Raw genomic sequence first — 18,670 nt, forward strand, 5'->3', positions numbered from 1 at the left:
ACGGAGAGCTTTCGGTCTTTCTGCGTTCCCAGGAGTCCAAACCCAGAAACCTTTGTGATAAGACATAAAAATCTTCACATCCTTATGCCACGTAGTTAAGAAAGGCTCTCTGTTTGTCCGGAGCGGTTGGGTGCGGTCGCTGCCAGCGGCAGCTCGTGGCCAGCAGTGGGCACAGCCCATCAGGAGCCGGTGTCCCGCGGGTCCCCGGAGCCGGTGGCGGGGCCGGCCAGCACCGCGGCCAGCGGGGCGCGCCGCGCACAGCCCATCAGGAGCCCGTGTCCCGCGGGTCCCCGGAGCCCGTGGCGGGGCCGGCCAGCACCGCGGCCAGCGGGGCGCGCCGCTTGCGGATGCTGCGGCCCGACGCGATCAGGTCGGCGTAGCCGCGCTGGTGGGAGAAGGCGTAGGCGGAGCGGCGAGCCGAGACCCCGCGGCGGAACGCGCTCTGCCGCCGCTTCCACTGCTGCTCCTCCAGCAGGTACTTCCGACGGTTCCTCTGGATCTGCACGCAAACACGCGGTGGGTCGTGCGTTAGCACATCGGCACAGCCTGAACTCTTTGCATAGCTGTGCTGGCTCAAGGCACAGCAGGAGCAGCCAGACCAATCCCCTACACTCTTAACGTGAACCCTGGCACTCCGGCCAAACCTAAATTAAGCCCAAACCGGGGCCCTCAGCAGCCTCACGAGGTGTCGGTGGCATCACCAGATCTCAGCCAGGCACAAAAGGAAACAGCCCTCCCTGAGCTGCTGCCTCTGGCCAGCCCTGCAGCCATTCCTCCTCCCCCAGGACCCAAGCCAGGCTTGTGCGGCTCTCCCAAGGGCACCATCACTTACTTGTCTCTAACATTAGCACAAAATCCCAGAACGGCTTGGAATGGAAAAGCCCATCTCATCCCACCCCTGCCATGGACAGGGAAACCTTCCACACAGGGACACCACAGCTCAGCAGTGACAGCAGCCCCTGTAAACACTCTCCTGCCATAGTCACCCACATAACACAGATTTCACACACTTTGTCGCTCTCCGAAGGCCAGATTGTCATGGACAAGAAGCGCTGTGCCACGACAGGCAGTAAGCAAATGGCAATGGATAAAATCATGGTAAGCCAAAGGTAGGGCTGTCGCAGAGCATTCGGAGCAGTTCCTGGGAATAAAAAGAGCAAAAGGTAATTATGGCAAAGCTACATGAGACAGGACTGAGAAGCACAAACTGCAAGGACTGACCTGTGAACTGAAAGCCAGAAGGGAAGAGAACGTGGATTCCAGCACTGTGTAAGTCAAATGTGATCCCAAAGTAAAGTGCAATACTCCCAAATACTGAGAAAGCATTAACAAAAGTCCAGTAACACGTATCCAGGCCAATCTAAAGGCAAACAAAAGTGCCAAATGAGTTTACTAATTCCAAATAATGACAACTTTTTGCGAGTTGTTACATTTTTAGTGTAGAAATTTTAGAACAGTGAACAGAAAGTGTTCTCAGAGCACCAGAGCTCAGGAAACCAAGCTTACTTGCCTGAAAATTGACAACAAATATCAGAGAGGATGCTGCTGTGACAGCAAAGGACTGATAATCTGCAGGGGCTTCTCCATCTTGTCCCATAGATTTAAGGTAGGCTCCGTACGGGATGAAGAAGATGATCAGTGAAGTCACAGCTCCATGGAGCAGACTCAAAAAGAACTTCTTGTAGTTGAAAAGTAAATCTCTCTGACCCAAAATATAAAGCCTGGGGAATCGAAGGCTCAGTTTGTCACTCACATCCTTAATAAAGAGGAAAAAAGAAAAAGAAAGTTGTTGTGAATTGTTGTTCTCAGCGTGAGCTCTGAAGAGTGAGAAGCTGAACTATACCGTGTCCCAAAGGGAAAGGCAGATCCCTTTCTCCTTCCAACAGCAGGGATTTGCACGGAGCAATGCAAAAGGAAGACATTCTTAAAAGCCACAAAACCAAACCCCTCTTGTTTCATGGCAACCAGTGTAACCTAAAGACCTGGTGGCAGATGCCTTTGGATTCATCTGCTCTAACAACACGGACATACCTGGTCAAGCAAGCCGACGAGCAGGACGGGGAGACTGGAATACAGCACGTTGTACAGCGTGATGAACCAGTCCTCGTAGGCTGTCTGCAACAGAGGGGGAATTGCAGGATTTGGGGATTTCATTTTATTACATCCTTCCCATCCACTTCCTGAGAAAACTCTCATGGGCTCTGCTACAGCTTTAAGTTCACCCGGAAGCAGCAGCACCTTGGCTCAAGGCTCTGCTGAAACTTTTTAGTCTGTGTTGAGCTGCCCCACTCCTTGCAAATCTTCCTCCCTGTACAACAATGATCCTGGACTTCAGTGCTCTGCAATCATACCTAACTGCTCACAACTAACTCGCTCAGCACCCATCACATCCTCCTGCAGAGACCACTGGTGACAGCCTCACATTCCTGGCACTTCCCAGGTTAACTCTTTGCTGTTCCACAGTGACAGAAGCACCCGCCTGTTGTTATCCCACACGAGCAGACCTTCCTACCTGGGCAGAGAAGCCATTGAAGAACGAGTACCAGATGTGGACCAGCGTGAAGGCGAAGTTTTTGTAGAAGAAGTATCTCAGAAACTTGCACATCCTGATGTACGACCAGCGCCCGTGCACCAGCAGCAGCCGCTGGAGGTAGCGGAACTGTCCGAAGGAGTAGTCACTGGACATGACAGCCTGCATCCCCTCCTGGCCACTGATCCCAACTCCAATGTGGGCAGCTGGGTGAAGGAGACAAACACCACACACCAGGTTGGACAAAGGGACAGGAGCCTGACCAGGGGCACATTTCTACTGTCACCTGGATTCTCTCTCAGTGCTTGTTCTGTCAGAATGCACCTGGGAAATTCACCAAAGAGAACCAAGCGATGGGACGGAGGGAGTAAAGTCCAGAACAAACTGGCCAGGCAGTTTACGAACACCCTCGGGACATAAACCCTATCCTAGATGTTTTTTCTCACTGGGGTCTCTTGAGAAGCTGTTCAGAGAGTAGCAGGTACAATCTGAGATGGCTAATGCCACCAGGCAAGGGGCAGCCAAGCTGCTGCTTTGGTCTTTATGTTACACTTCTGTAACACACAGCGTGAGAACAGATGGGATTCAAGTCCCTGCTCAGGGGATGCATACAGAATAAAAAAATAAAATAGATCAGGAAAAAAACCACTAACCATTTCCTAAAGTGCTTCCTCAGAAAGGGAAACAGGCACAGAAGGTAAAAGCCCCACGGCAGCAAAGCAGATGGAAGAGTCTTCTGACAGAGAGGGACAGTGGAGAGACTGCAGGAGCAGGCCAGAGGAGATCTGTCCTAGCAAGAGAGCTTGACAGCTGCCTTACTTTTGATCATGTTCACATCATTGGCCCCATCTCCGATGGCCAGGGTGATGGCCTTCTTGTACTTCTTCACCAAATCCACCACCATGGCCTTCTGCTTGGGCGTCACGCGGCAGCAGATCACAGCCCTGCACTCACAGGCCAGATCAACAAAGTTCTTCTGCTGCTGCTCCTTGTAGGCCTCTGCCCTTCTCCTTTTTTCCGTTTGTTTCTTCTTCTCTTCTGCTGTTCTGGGGAATTTCAGTTTAAGTTTCTTTTTCTTCTTTTTCTTCTCCAGCAGGATTTCATTCTGTGAAAAAAGTAAAACTTACTAAATTCCCTTCTGCACCATTTCCAGTCCTACTCCAGGCACTATCTAACATCACACCTGAAGTCATTATGCTCCCAGTGTCCATTTCTGGCATTTTAATGAACTGCTCGTGCAGACAAAGGAACGGAGTCCTCAGTGAGAGGCACTGTAGCCTGGTGGTGCCCCAAAACCCCAGACACTCGGGGGAACAGCCTTGGTACATACCAGCCAGGAGCCAGTGATGATTAGAGCCCGATCTCTGCTGCCCTGGAAGAAGGGCTCGTTCATCCTGAGAGAGGAATGTGGACTGGATCCAGCCCTGTTCCTCTGGTTTTCCAGCCTCGTTTGAAGGAGAGCGCTGGAAAGAGATGGAGAAACTGTTACAGAAAAGCCAAGGTCAGGCTCAGACTGCAAATCCTGAAAATGAACTCCTCTGTGTTTTCACTTGCCTGGTATCTTCTCCATAGCAGATGGCCGTTTCCTCTGTTAAGAGTTCACAGGAAAATCCGATATTTTCAGCAGTTTCTACCAAAAAAATTAAGAGAGGAAAGTATTTACTGAAAGTTCTGTCACAAGTAATTGTTAGGAGCAGCCAGAAGCAGCTCAAGTGCTCTTAAGTAATTTCTGATTTATGTTTCAGTATGAAAATTGCCTTTCAATGCCACAGTGCAGATGAACAGGATAAAACCCTCCTGTTTTCAGCTCTTTGGCATAAGCAGCCCCACCTTTTTTGTCACCAGTAAGCACCCAGATTTTAATGTCTGCTTTGGAGAGTCTGGAGATAGTTTCTGGAACTCCATCCTGTAGTTTGTCTTCAATAGCTGTTGCACCAAGCAGCTGGAAGGGAATTGAAATACAGGTGGTCAGTAGCATTGAAACATTGAAACTTTCTTTTAATAACACAGTTGAAATGTACTAAAAATGCACAGCTCCTTACAATCAGGTTTTTTTCTATTTCTTCATACACTTTGTCCAGAGCTTCATCCCGGTGACTTGTAGCTAAACTGGCCTCCACAAACTTTTTATTCCACGCTTCAAATTCATCCTGGCTTATGTCTCTGTAGCACAGGCAGAGTGTCCTGAGAGTTTCATTTGCAAAGACCTTAAAAATAATTAAAACCACACATATCCACAAAAGGAATCTCTTCATTTGCAATCCAAACATGAGGGTAAGAACATAAGCATTTGACAAGTTTGACAAAACAAATCCAACTTTCAGAACTAATTGCAGGTTTCCATTTGTCTTAATAGCTTAGGAAAAGGAAATTAATACCATTATTGTCAGAAATAAACAATTTTTTTAAAAAAAGAGCATACAAAATAAAAACATACATCGAGTGCCTCTTCTGTGGCTTCTCTCTTTAGATTCCTGGGGTGCAGCCGCTCGTAAATCACCGTATCGGCCCCTTTGCAGTACAGCCTGATATTGCCATCGGTCTCTCTTACTGTGGGGAGAAACAGCACAGGTGGCACCCTCAGATAAAGGAATCATTTCAGATTGGGTTTTTCAGCCTACTGCCAAGTCCCAAAGCACAAGACAGCATTCCTTCTTCAGTGGACTCAGAGGTGCCCCAGGGCTGTCACACAGCTGTTAATTCTCGACGCCAGCTTCCTTTGCACACCCCTTTTCACCCCTGAAATTCTCCGTGCGCGCTGGCGGCCATCAGCTTACCGATGACAGACATCCTCTTCCTGTCGCTGTTGAAATCCAGGATGGCCAGGACATCGTAGGTCCTCTCGACCCCCATCTCACTGAGGGTGATGGTGTTCTGTGTTCGGGAGAGGAAAACGTACCCGAAGTTCCGGGCGGCCGTCACCAGGGCCCCCTCGTCCGGGGACGCTGCCTGGTAGTTGAGCTGACCTGTGGGATGGCAGGCAGGAAATGCTGGGGTCCAGCTGGGCACAGCTGCAGCACACACACACACACACAGAGCAGTGACCGTGAACCCACCCGGCCCTCACACCTACCTCCCAAACTGAATCAGTCCTCAGCCTGCTTCCCCCCACAGATTAAAGCAAACCCCCATGTCTTCTACCTCAAAATCCTAATTTCTCAATCCGGTCATTGAACCACTTCCAAAAAAAGCTCCAGAAGACAAATCCTTGGTCAGAGATGCCAATACAGTGAGTGGAAACATCCCCAAAAACATTAGGAACAAGAAAGGACAGGACACCGTTGGTTCCATGGAGATTTCACAAAGATGGGAGTAAAGCAATATTAATATTCCATGTTTTAATCGAAACTTCTGACCAGTGATTCACAAATTCAACAGCTGATCACCCCTCCATTTAGTTTTGTTTAATTTAAAAGGGCAGCCTAACACTGCTCCCTTAATATATCAGCATTAGGTGCAGATCTCTCCCTTGTAGAACTGAATTTGAATTATTGTTTTCTGCTACACAAGGAAAACAAACCAACCAAAAGCCGCACTCACCATCAGAAGTGTCAGCCATGACTGTGTGACAAATAGCGAGCAGAAAAAAGAACTTCTGGATTTCTGGCTCCTTTCCAGACTTTATTTGCTCTATCAGATATTGATCATAGAATAAGAACTTTCCATCAGCGTACGTATTCCAGCTGAAATCGACTTGCTGCTTAGAACCCAGGGGAAGAGAGTCTGAGTTAGCACAGGCGCCGTTGCTTTGTGCCCACCCTCACCTCTCCGTGCTCTCTGCCGAGGGAGCGTTCCCGTTCCAGGGGCCGGGACCCAGCTGGGCTCAACCTACCTCTGGGTGGCTCTGGAGCTGCCCCGCTGCATCCCGGCTGTCTCCTGCAAGGGAAGCACCCGCAGTCAGGAGAGCAGGCACAGCAGAGTGAAGCACATCTACAACATCAACTGCCCTAGCACTGCAAGCAAAGGAAAAGGACAAACTGCTGCTCTTGTCTGTTCCTTGACTTTGGCCCCAAAGCCTCCCTAGTGAAAGTAAATTTGTACAAAAAATTGTGCAAATTGCCAATTTTCAGTTTTTCTGAAAGCTGAGAAGTTCCTTAATTTCCACTCTGTAAATGGGGAAAAAACCTCAACAATTCAACCCCATGCTTTACCAATGCCAGGTCTGAATTGTGGAAGTTCAGCTGGAACTAAGAGAACTCATATGTACCTGATTTCCAACAATTCCTCCTCCTCCTCCTCCTCCTCCTCCTCCTCCTCACACAGGCTTTGCACAACTTACCGTATCTTTGTCCGTTTATGCAGCACTTTTTGAAGGTCATGATGTTCTGTGTAAGGGTTCCAGTCTTGTCTGAGAAGATGTATTGGATTTGCCCCAGCTGCTCGTTGAGCGTGGTGGTCCTGGCCTTGGCAGCCGTGTCCTTCTCGGGGTAGTACATCTGCAGGTCCCAGTTGATGAAATAGCTTTGGCCAAAGCGAATCACTTCCACGCTGAATGAAAGAGAGGGAAAGTTCTCACTCGCAGCTGCAGCTCGCGTGTCCGCGCAGCGACACCTCCTGAGGGATTTCCTACCTCACGTAGAGGGAGATGGGCACCATGGTGTTGAGGACAATGATGTACCCCCAGAAGTTGAGGAAGCCCCGGTAGGCAGGGCTGAAGTCCTGCGCATCGTACAGGTACCAGGAGGAGTTGCCAATCTGCTGCTCCCAGTAGGTGTGCCCGATGGCCAGCCCAGCCGACAGCAGGATGAGGACCACGATGATCTGCAGGGCACACACAAAGGCTTCTCACTCTTCAGAAACACTTGCTCCACCTGAATCCCAAATCCCCGTGTTCCAAACAGAATGTGACGGGTATTTGTGAGGAGAAATGGAGCAAATATTTCCCACAAAGGCACTTTTCACACTTCCTCCTACTCCATCCCAGCTCAGCAGGCCAGAAAAAAGTCAAAATATACTTATTACACACACACAGGAAGAGGTTGCCTAACTTTGCATTCACTATTCACTTAAAATCTGAATTTTAAACAAAAAGGCTTACAGTATAAACCATGTAGTTCATGAGGGAGTCAATTTTTGTCCTTTTAAATCTTGTCTTTCCACTATTTTTCATTATTTTTGTGTCAGCACCTAAAAATAAAGAGTGAAAAATTTGAAAAAGGAAAGATATGATGAGCAAACACACATCGGTATTACAGTTTTACCGAAGTGGGATATGAAATACAGTTGGTATCTGTAGGATGAAGATCCTTTTTCACTCTACAGGTGTGCTCTTAGTGGGGAAATACTACTCACCTGCAAATATGACCATTCCATGGCAGAAGTCTGTATTCCTGATCTTACAGCCACGCAACAAAACCTTATCAGCATCCAGGGAATAATTTGAGTTTCTCCAGGATAATGTTCCTGTAAACTTATCCAGTCGGTTATTGGGTTCTTCACATTCAACCAGACCTAGAAAATTTGGAGGAGAATGTGTTTAATGTACAAATTAAATCCAAATGCACTGATTTGTACCCACCATGGAAGTAGCTTTACTTTACTTATATTGACTTATAAACAATTTGAGCTACGTTCTAACAGCATTAGGTTAGAGCTGTACCCACCATCAAAGTCTGCCAGGGCACTTTCTTCCTGAAGGTGTCTGTGTGTCACCTCTAGGGCCATTTTGAATTTCAAGTTGGTCTCTCTAAGAAGAAAGGATTAAAAGGTGATTTTATTAAAGCCACGGATACAGGAGAGAAGTTTAAACACAATTAAGGTAACACTACTTCTCTGGGCAACCTATACTAAAGTAAAAAACAAGTCCATATCCTTTCCCTTTCTTCCCATGTCACATCCTCCAACACTTTTGATGTGTCTGTAGCACTGCAGTGGACAGTTTTGAGTGATTCTTCAGTTGTGGGAATCAGCAGCTGGGTACATTTGCCCATGTGTGCCTAACAAGCACGTACACAATCCTTGCTCTTTTCCTACTCAGCCCAAATGAACTGCTGGACGTCCCTAAGCAGAGCCTTACCCATCCAGTTCAGCTGTCTCCACGTAGCACAGACTGTTCGGTTCTGAGCTGGACAGCAGCAAAATATCAGCCTAGGGAATAAACAAACAGACATCAAATAAAGCCAGGTCAAGACTCCTCCAGAACTCTCTAGAAACATAAAACAAATGTATCTGAAGCACTTACAGGAACAAAAGCATTTTTCTTCAGACGAATGATATCACCAACTTTAATATCTTTCCATTTAGTGGCTTTGAACCTAATGTCAAGATAGTTTAATAATTATTATTCTTTAATCTAGAACATGATGCACTCTATAAATCTTCTAGGACTGAACTTTGCTTAGAACAAAAATGAGCTCTTGGTGCTCTGTGGGTTTGCATTTCAGAAACTGCAATTTCATTGAGGGTCTGCAGCTCAGAAGTCAGCCTAGCTCTTCTCTTCCCACTTCACTGAGTTAGGAATTCCTGTCCTTCTCTCCAAAGAGGAGACAAGAGATCTGTTGCTCTTAGCACAGATTTAGTCCCAGTGAATTAACTTTAAATTACTCCTTTAAGCAATTCTCTTCCAGCTTCAATGAGGTTTTCAGGCAGGCAGCAGAGACCAGAGCTGAACCTTTCCTATCACCTACAGCTTCAGATCTGGGGCAAAGCTTAGCAACAGGGCAACACTCATCACTCACAGAGCTCAGAGGGGAACACACCAACCTTCCATCCTTGATGACATCGCATGTCCTGTTATTAACCTCGTTGTCCATCCTGTGACGAGCCTGAAAGCGGAGCAAAGAATGAGCTCCCTGCTCTGTCACCACAGGAGAAATGAGCTACACTGGGTGGGTTTTGCTTTTCAGTGAACAGAACGTGGTTCTTACAATGTCATCCGCCAGGTCTTTGACTGCAGTTATTCCCAGCACCAAGAGCAAGGGCACCAGCGTTGTGTACCACGACAGCGTCGTTATTTGAGGAATCGACTACAAAAGACCAATAAAATCAGTTCAGTACAGGATCATCAATCACATCTAAATCAGAGGTATTTCATAGTCACCTGGCTAGAGAAAAAAACACCGCATCAGAGAGAATTTTAAGTCAGGCTGTGCAAATGAACAAAACTCTGTGGGAAGAGTTTGGCTGTTACACTGCTTAGGAATCAGCTTCCCCTTCACAATTGTGCTGGTTCATACACCGTTGGTGCTTCTGATTTATGAGATGAACTCAAGAGACATCTTTTCCTCATGAAATTCATGAGCTCTGCAACGAGTTCATTCTAATTCTGTGCAACTAGCTCATCCCAGAGCTCTGCTATAGTTCATCCACATTTATTGCAGTTTCTGCTGTGATGGGTTTGGTCTCGGCAGACAGCGCCCCTCAATTCCCTGACAGGACAGCACTGAATTGTGTCATAAATATTATTGAGCTCAGATTCCCTTCCCAGCGAGGATTCTCCATCTCGCTTACCTGCAATATGAGAAGAACAAGGAAGTAAAAGTTGGCTGCTCTCTTGAACTGTTCAAACAGATTCAGAGGTAAAAAAGTGATGGGGTTGTACTTGTACGTCTTAATTGCGTTTCCCTGTGGGAGAAATCCAAACATCAGTCACACAGCAGAGCCTCTCCTTCCAGCACAAATGCACAGTGCATATTTTTAAGCTCCTAATTCTCCACCTCACCTTAAACACGTCTCTTGATACTTTGATTTTCCATTCCAAAACCCCAGCCCAGTTATTCCTCCCCCTCCTCTGCTGGAAGCACTGAGGAATTGTGAACGGTGGTTTTTCCACCACTCACCATCCCAAAGAGCTTCAGGGATTAAGGAAGCATTCACCCGACAGTTAACACCTCATTGGGATAAGACAGCTTACCGCATATTTGCTTTTTTTGAAGCACAGGAAGATTGTTCTCTTGAAGCCCGGCTGCTCATAGAAGCGCTGATCGTTTGCTTTAACTTGCCAGCTGCAGTCTGGAAGGGATAAAAGGGGTCGAAAAGCGTTATAAACATGAGGGAACAAATCTGCCACTTTCAGGTTTTCTCTCAAATCCGTATTTTAAAGGTACTTCCAATGAAGCTCGGCTGGTGCCTGCTTTATAGTACATATCCTTAAAAAAACTTTTCCAGTTTCCAGGCTGTTTGTCTCTCCCAGCAATTCAAGTACATTCAGAGGAAGAAGCGTTGCTTAACATTTGAAAGTTCCGTGGGAAAGCTGCAGGGTAACGTTTATTCGTGTTAAATTCCCTTCTCTCCCCCCTTTTGGTTCACTTCTGTGAGGCCCGTGAAGCGCTGAGCGCTCCAGCCCTGCTGTCTGTCTTGCTGGAAGAGGTCAGCTCATCTTTTGAAGGCAAGTATTTGTTCACACCCATAAAAAAGTACAAATCTGAAGTGCTCGTTTTAGTTCTTCAGCCACAGCTTTTGTTTGATTGTGGGAACACTCAGGAACAGGAGCTGCATCCATCAAATAATTGTCTGTGCCTGTTCTTTCACCGCTTTCGCTCCCATTCCCCGCAGCCCGGCACCCCCAGGCACACACTCGGGAAACCTCGAGGTTTCCCATCCCGGGAACTCCTTCCCCAGCTTTGGAAGGCGGTTCCCGGCAGCTCTGCCTGCCTGGGGAGGGTGAGGCAGGCAGATTTTGAAATGCAGCTTTCCTGACTCAGCCGCCAAGCATCCCCTCTCTCCTCCAGTGGAGTGACTGTCCCTGCTGGATGCTCTTCCCGGTTTCACCAGATCCTCTTCACCCGTGGACGGGGTGAAACTCCCGGCGGCAGAGGAGTGCCACGGCCGTGACTCACACCTCAAAACCCAAATCCAAATGCAAAGACTTTTTTTTTTTCCCCCTCACCCACCACAGAGGAAATTCCAGACTGACATATCTGGACTTTTCCTGTGACTACACAACTTTCATTTCCAGAGGCCTGCTTACAAGCCCAGAAGATAATAGAGAAATATTTGTTTCAAAGAATCACGTTTTGAGCTGAAAGATTATACCCATAAATTGAGAAAGTTACTAAATTTTGTCAAAATGACAGGGCATAAAGAAAAACATAAAGTACATAAACGTTTCTTTTACACATTCCAAAAACATTGCTGCGCTGATAAAACTGATGGAAAACTGGCAAATGAGATCTGAGGTAAAACCTGCAGGAAGCAAGCTCCTCAAAATTACTTTAAACTGTGGTGCTAACACGTAATGTTTTGGCAAGCTGCTTTGGTAATTCATCAACTTGAAAGGATGTCATCATTAAAAAAATCTTAAGCTAAACATGTGACAGGTGCTTGTAAAATGAAAACATAACAACAGGTGGTTATGAAATGAGAGCTGATCAACTGTTCCCACACAAAGAGGAAAAAATCTTTATAAATGGCACAGGCTCTGGTTACACTGAAAATCCTCGTGTTGCAGCATGAGAAAAGGGAATTTAGGGGAGCTCCAGATGTTTTTTTGGGCAGAGGTACAGAACAGGGATGCCAGAAAGGCTCCTCCCACTGTTCCTACGGCAGCAGCCACAAGCTGTACCTGCCGGTTCCTTTGAACTCCTCCCACTCACCTTTTACCTTTCAGGAAACTCAGGAGGCTACAAAATGAGCAGTGAGCTGGAAATCTGCTCTGCACAAGCAGAAATCCAGGCAAAACACTGACTGAGCACAGCAAAATGGTTATGCTGGAGCCCAGAGGACTGGGAAAACAAGCAGCTGAAGGTCTGTCTGAACAGTTCCCAGAGCACAGGCCACGCACATCCAGGGCCTGCCTTAATTAAGAGGAGGTCACCACGCAGCTCATTATCTTTACGCAAGGAGCAGTGGCACAGAACAGGGCTGCAGGTTGGAATGAAGCTGAGTTTCATTCTGACATTTGTTAAACTGAGCTACCATCAGTTACTCCTCCAGAGTCAGATAAGCCATCCCAAACCATACCTGACAAATAAACACACGAGTCCAATGGGTCCCTAAGGCTCAGCCTCTGCATCCAGCATCGTGTACTGCCCAAATCCAGTTCAGGATGTTGTTACCTTTTTTCCCAGGATTTCGGATCTCCTCAGCCTCCCTGCTGGCTTGCTTCGCTCCCAGCTCAGCCCCAGGCTGCCGAGCGTCCAACTCGTCCTCTGTTTCATCGTCACTGTAGGGCACCACCTCATCGTTGGGCTGGGAATCCTCCTCGAAGGTGGTCTCTGAATCCCTTTCTGAGATCATGCTGCTAGCAGCCTGCAGAGTTTGGGACAAATTAGGGAAAAGAGCTCACGTAGCAAGTGCCACAAACCACATCTCTAATTTTCCTCTGCTGGTGCCGCTCACCAAACCCCACATCTGAAACCAGTTTCCCCAGAACAGCCCAGGGCACGGGCTCGGTTTTCCAGCACCGAGCAGAGTCAGGGGACAGTTGTTGCCCCAGCCAGCCCCTCGTTACTGTTGTGCTACGTGTGATTAATTACACACCGCAGCACCGTGTGCTCTGACGCAGGGCGGAGGAGCCGGGGAGCGCACGGACACGTCTCCCAGCGGCCACTGCACCGTGAGGAGCCACAGGAGCTGGAGCCCTGCTTGGCCACAGTGGGACACGGAACCGAGCACCGAGAGCCAGGTCAGACATCCAGGGCTCAGGTCACACAGCTGATCCTCCATCCCGGCCTGCCCAAAGCAGCCTTGTTCCTGTCTCTTCCACGGGCTGAGCAGCAGTGTTTGTCACTGCAGGATCCCACTTGTTGGTGCAAACACCCCAGCACACCACGGGACGCATTCTGGCTCAGGCCTGAGCTGTAGCAGAGGAGGGATGGTCTCCAGCTGAGCTGTGGCCGTGCCCATGTGCCTGGAGTCTGGAATCTCCAGCCATCGCTGGGTGGGAGCCTAACCCTGAACTACACAGCAGCTTGCCCTGCCTCACCACCAGGCATGGCCTTTGCTAACAAACCCAGCAACCAGCAGGGTGGGCACCAAAGCTGCTGACACCCCCTCAGCTTCTGCTTTCTGCCGAGCTGAATCACCTCCCCTCCCTAATATCTGCGGTAAGAGTGAGATAAATATTCCATGAGCACGGCCCGTGCTGCTCCGGTGGCAGGCTGCTGGCAGGGAGCCCAAGGCACGCCACGCTGCTGAGGCACAGCGCTGCAGGGCCCGCCCAGCACGCACTGACAGCCCACAAAACACAACAAATCCACCAGGACAAGCGTACAGGAACCCACACCACTTCTCCCACCCAAGCTGTTGGAGGCTTCTCCCTGATGGAATTGCCCAGGAGTATGACAGCTGGTCCCTAACAGCTGTAGAACCTGTTACAGATCATGTTTTCCTAAATAGCCTTGCAGTTAGGGAATACACCTCAAGCTCCAACTCAGTCCCCTGAATACCTCACTGTGATATTTTGATTTATTTCTTTTTTGTGCTTTAGTTCTTTCTGTCCTGCTAACGCCCCTTGTGGGGACTGCTGCGGGGAACAAGTTCCTCCCACACACTGTGCCTAGAACACAAAATGCCACCAGATCTTTGACTCCACAGCAACCGAAACCAGCTCATATTCCTGGCACACAGAGATTCAGCTGTTAGTCTATTAAACTTTACTGATTAACTGCTTAATGATTAATGAACGAATTAGTAATGAGAAGGGTCAGATGAGATGTTAAAACCGTGCTGCTTTTGTTTTCCATGACAGATGTGTGGCTCCACGGCAATTCCTGCAGTGCCACCAGGGGTGATGCTCACTGGGAACAGACGCCAGCAAAGTGATCTGGGGTAAGGTTAAATTAACTGCAGTCACTTTCCCTCCTCAGAGAACTGAACTGCAGACTGGAAAACCTCGTTAAGAGAGGAGATGTCATTAAGAGTTCCCCTGCAGGCAGCACAAACGCTGTGTGCTGCGGGCACAGCATTAGCATGCTGCAGGAGGCAATGGACTCGTGCCCGGAGCCAGCCCGGAGCCTGAGGAAAAGCTCCCGCAGCTGGGAGAGACAGGAGCTGCTGCGGGACCCAGGGCACAGGAATCCTCCCGTGACAGGCTGACAAATTGGTTTCGAGTTAGGTTTCTTGACACCTGGTCTGGAAGCGAAGGGCTGGCTGGGACGTGCCGCAGGTTCAGAGGAAGGTGTGTGAAAGGGGAGATGTGAGGAGCTGCAGAGATGCCAGCTGGGCCTGAGGCAGCGGGGAACAGAGGGCAGCACACAGCCAGCAGAGCCTGCACCCAGCAGCAGCCAGCAGAAACTAAAGGGGAACAAACATAGCAAGAACAGAGGAGGCCACTACTGGTTTTTTGATGCAGTCACCATTCTGAGGACTGTGGAAACAGTTCATGGAGATGGAACAACATAGCTGTTGTTACTCAGAGAAAACTTTAAAGAGCTGGTTCTTGGCTGCATGACCCTCACTTTCTAGTTCCTGCCTTGACAGCAGGGGCTTTCATACTGTTTCAGGTCAGCTTCAGAACAGAAAACCTCACACTGACCACCTCAGCCTAGAGGAAGTGTCAGCTCACACTGCCTGGGTGGGTGGGGAGCAATGCCCAGCTCCCAGCTCTGCCTTCTAGCTCAGGAAATCCTACTGATTCAACAGTGCTATGGATATATGGGGAGGTAAAGGAGATCAAAATAGTATTAATCACAGGTTTAGGTGTACCTGATCCAGTTTATTTACTTAAAGGGCAAATTCCACTCAGGTTAGGTGTCTACTTCTGCCTCAGGGCAAGCACCAGATAATTTGGAATAAATTAAACCTTGTAAAAACTCCACTTACTGCATTTGTTTCAAGGCAGTAAACAGCAACCCAAAGCAATCTTACTCTAAAATCTTCTCTGGAGAGTCACTGCACATGACAGTGCTGTGAGAATCTGGGGTGACTTCTTGCAAATCAGATCATCACTCAAAGTGCCAAAGTTAACGAAGGGACATGTATAGTAGAAGGATTAAAATGCCCCTAAAGCTGTTATTTTGTGTTTATTATGGCTATGAAGACCTCAGATGTGAAGCACAAACCTCACCATCACACACCTGCTGGCCACCACAGCCTGTGCACAGCTCACACCTGCATGTTCCTGTCCTTGGCACCATAATCTGCACTACCTCACTCGCCCTGGCAGTGCCAAGCTCAGCAGCTGCTCAAACCTGGCCACACACTGTTCTTTCAGAGCACAACAGCAGAAACATAAAGCAAACTCAAACAGTACAAAAAGTAACCCAGAGAGACCCTTCTGAATTGCTTTAGGTCTCTGGAGTTGAATTAGGACAAAAAAGCTACAGCAAGATATTCCACTGATTTATCCTGGCATTTTAAAAAGTATTTAAATGCAGAGCCTGATCCTCAGACATGTAAGATTCATTTCTTTGCTAGGGATTACTGGAGCATCTGGCACTGCAAAACAAAACCTGCTGACAGGAGGGCTGAATACAAACTCCCAGAGCTGCTCTGGGCTGGGGTGTCCCACAAGGACCTGCTGGCAGATGCATGAGCACCCCAGTTCTATTTTCCCTCAGTAATGATGCTGCCATCCTCAGCTGTCCCACTCTGCTCTCCTCGGCAGTAACGGAGAGTCAGAGCCAAAACGGGAGCACGGACAGAGCCAGCCTGGGAGGGAGCAGGGGCTCATATCCCTCATATTCCCTCTGCCTCCCACAGCAGATTATTGCCTTTCTGCTCTCCCCTCAGGGATCCTGGCCAAGAGCTTTCACAGGGTATGGGCATTCATGAAAAATGTATTCAGCAACTCATTCCCTGGAACCAGAGCTGCTGCAGGGAAACCAGCAAATCAGAAACTGGGGTTCCAACCCGTGAGCCGAGTCACTGATTACTCACAGCAGATATGAGATGTTACTGGGAACAAGTGCTTGGACAGGCAGATAGAAGGGTCTCCTGAACAGCTCCAGCCTTCCAGGTAATCTTTATGACATTTGGAGAGGAAAAGCAAACAGCAGCTAAAACAGCATGAATCAGCACAAAAAGGCCAAGGAAATAACCTTCACTCCAAACACTACTGAGCTTCAGGGAGATTGCCATGTAAATGACATGCTTAAAGCTGATCAATCTGTAGAGCTATCTCACACACGACTTCAGGTACTTCCCTGAATGACTACCTTATGGTAGTTGAACACCAAAAATGATATCTCGAAGGGGATGATTTCCCTTAGTCATTTGTTCAGAAACACCACTGGCTGTCACATGCACCCTGAGAAAGGTAAAGCCCAGCTCCTGGGATGCCCCAGAGAAGGCGAGCCCAGGAGTTCAGGTATCTGAACTCGAGAGCATTGAGGTAATGAAACCCAGCTCCTGACCCTGCACATCTTCCCTGCACTGTGAGCCTGGAAACGTTCCCACTGGAACCTGCCAGCACGTGCCTAACTTGGGGTGGTTCAGGTCCCTCCCCAAAAGGTTCCAATCAGAGCGGTTCCAGTATGGCTGCAGATTAAAACCCAACAGGCTCCTGGGGAAGCCATGCACCCACACGAGCCAGGACAGCAGAACGTGTCATAGCCGAGATCTCCACACAGCAGAGCCACTACCGACTCCAGCTGTCCCTGAGACGTGGGAAATCCCTGGGGACCCCGTTCTGCAGGTGCCAGGAGTCACCATCGAGTCACCTGCGCCATCAAGTGCTGCCGTGCCCCAGCCCCTCATCACCACCACGCCACACACTGATTTGAAATACAAAGTTTATCTGTTTGATTCACAGTAGCACCTGAATACAGGCACCTACTGCTGCTCTGGAGGCTGGACAAACTCTGAGCACCAAGGCCTAATTCCAGCTCCAAGAGATTTTTTAATTGCTACTGTGCACAGCCAACCTCACAACACCCACAGATATTTCCTTTGCAGGGAACCAACCCCGGTCCCTCCTGCAATGCTGCAATAACCCAAATCACCAGCACCATCAGGAGGCAAACACCACAGCAACACTGGAACACTGGCACCCCCAAGCTCTGCAAAGCTTGCTTTAAAAAGCTGCTGGGAGGTGACAGTTCCTGCCCTGAACACACCACACACCTGGTGAAGCAAGCTGAGACACCAAAACCCTGAAACTTTCTAGAGAGAGGAGAGGGGATACAGTTCTGTGCTGCTGACAAATGTTCAAGTCCCATCTTGGGGAAAAAATTAAAAATAGAAAGCAGAGGTTATTGTGTACTCCCCAGCGTAGCTATTTATTAAAACTTGTATGAAAACAAGTACGAAGGACATTCCAATATAATTAATTTATCCCAATAAGCCATCAGGATTTGACACAAGAGATTAACCAGACACCAAGAATTTAACAGGAAATCACTCTGAGAAAGAGACCCACAGTTTACAGACCAGCTGCCTGGGGTTACGCAAAAATGAGTGAAGATGTGCCATTGCATAAACAAAATCATCATTTTCCCCATTATCTGCCCTGGGATTTCTCATTAACAGACCTGCAGAGCTCTGTCATTTAAAGTCCAAGGCAAGGCAAGCTATCTTTGCAGAAGATAAGGGGGTTGCTAACCTTTGCTCAAGCTGCAGGTTCCACGCACTCTGAAAGGGCTTCAATCTGCTTTTTTGAGGGTGTTACCTTGGTCTCGAGGTTCACCTTATACAACAGCCCATACTGAGTTTAATAGAGGAAAAAAAGAATTATTTTTGTGCACGCTTAAACTGCATTGTTTGGAGTAGAAGATGTTTGGAACTTTATAGAGTTTTTTTCCCTAGCAATCACCGTCACCATCACCATCAAAACCAGCAGATATTTTTAACTGGACTAAATAAAGGTTACTTCCTGCTACCAAGAATGGAAATTCCATTTATACACCTTTTCTGGCAGCATCTGCAATGGACACCAAAGCCATTTCCCTGACCTTTATCCGATGGAGGGTGTGACTGAAGCCCAGACTGCATCACAGACGCTGGCACCGGCCACTCACAGGGAATTCCCTGTGCTCAGATTCAACTCAGGCTCCATCTGCAATAAACAATGTAAAAAATGGTTTATTGGTGATTCCACCTTGTGAGCATGCAACAACAAAAAACTCTTCTTTAAAAAAATCATGAAATTGATTTGCCTTGCAAAATTTCTTAGGAGAAAGAGAGATTTCTGCTTGGTTCTCCAGACCTTTCCATGCTGCTCCTGTCCCTCCTCTCAGGGACAGAGTCCCTTTGGCAAATGGTTCTTTTCTTGATTTGTTTCCTGTTTTCCCTTGCAGTGCTTCTCCTCACCCCCATTTTTCA

The 18,670-nt window shown here is 48.1% G+C and overlaps 2 protein-coding genes across 6 annotated transcripts in view; one reads left to right on the plus strand and one right to left on the minus strand.

Moving 5' to 3' along the window:
* The window catches only part of NEDD4L (NEDD4 like E3 ubiquitin protein ligase), a 136,297-nt gene that overhangs the window by 10,526 nt on the left and 107,101 nt on the right, over positions 1 to 18,670 (plus strand). For 2 of the 4 annotated variants that reach the window (XM_086867238.1, XM_086867231.1), the window contains exons 4-5: positions 12,975 to 13,094; positions 14,160 to 14,239. The gene's annotated coding sequence lies outside the window, so the exon portion shown is untranslated. Of the gene's footprint in view, positions 1 to 12,974; positions 13,095 to 14,159; positions 14,240 to 18,670 lie in introns of those variants that run through there. The other 2 variants (XM_086867240.1, XM_086867234.1) reach the window with 1 other exon arrangement.
* On the minus strand, positions 262 to 18,390 carry ATP8B1 (ATPase phospholipid transporting 8B1). 2 transcript variants are annotated; one of them, XM_023943927.2, is made up of 28 exons: positions 18,301 to 18,390; positions 12,526 to 12,718; positions 10,383 to 10,480; positions 9,980 to 10,093; positions 9,397 to 9,495; positions 9,233 to 9,294; positions 8,712 to 8,784; positions 8,547 to 8,617; positions 8,134 to 8,216; positions 7,823 to 7,981; positions 7,569 to 7,657; positions 7,101 to 7,291; positions 6,810 to 7,018; positions 6,363 to 6,406; positions 6,071 to 6,227; positions 5,308 to 5,496; positions 4,968 to 5,080; positions 4,573 to 4,737; positions 4,361 to 4,472; positions 4,085 to 4,160; positions 3,861 to 3,993; positions 3,350 to 3,635; positions 2,513 to 2,736; positions 2,032 to 2,115; positions 1,511 to 1,756; positions 1,222 to 1,360; positions 1,011 to 1,141; positions 262 to 499 (listed from the first exon to the last, which is right to left on the minus strand). In XM_023943927.2, the coding sequence occupies exons 2-28, from the start codon at positions 12,704 to 12,706 to the stop codon at positions 266 to 268; spliced, it is 3,762 nt and encodes a 1,253-aa protein (XP_023799695.2). In that variant the 5' UTR covers positions 12,707 to 12,718; positions 18,301 to 18,390; the 3' UTR covers positions 262 to 265. The 2 variants fall into 2 exon arrangements, with proteins under 2 accessions (XP_023799695.2, XP_086723369.1); XM_086867243.1 differs by lacking the exon at positions 18,301 to 18,390 and adding an exon at positions 17,952 to 18,041.

This window comes from Cyanistes caeruleus, chromosome Z, assembly GCF_971803275.1.
Source record: "Cyanistes caeruleus chromosome Z, bCyaCae1.hap1.1, whole genome shotgun sequence".
Taxonomy (NCBI): domain Eukaryota; kingdom Metazoa; phylum Chordata; class Aves; order Passeriformes; family Paridae; genus Cyanistes; species Cyanistes caeruleus.

Excerpts from the sequence above, each read along its gene's own strand:
- ATP8B1 (XM_023943927.2), bottom strand. The coding sequence starts at position 12,706 with ATGATCTCAGAAAGGGATTCAGAGACCACCTTCGAGGAGGATTCCCAG. Across the intron at positions 10,094-10,382 it reads TCAAAAAAAGCAAATATGCG|GGAAACGCAATTAAGACGTA; the intron begins GTAAGCTGTCTT and ends TTTCTCCCACAG. Across the intron at positions 7,019-7,100 it reads CCCATCTCCCTCTACGTGAG|CGTGGAAGTGATTCGCTTTG; the intron begins GTAGGAAATCCC and ends TCTTTCATTCAG.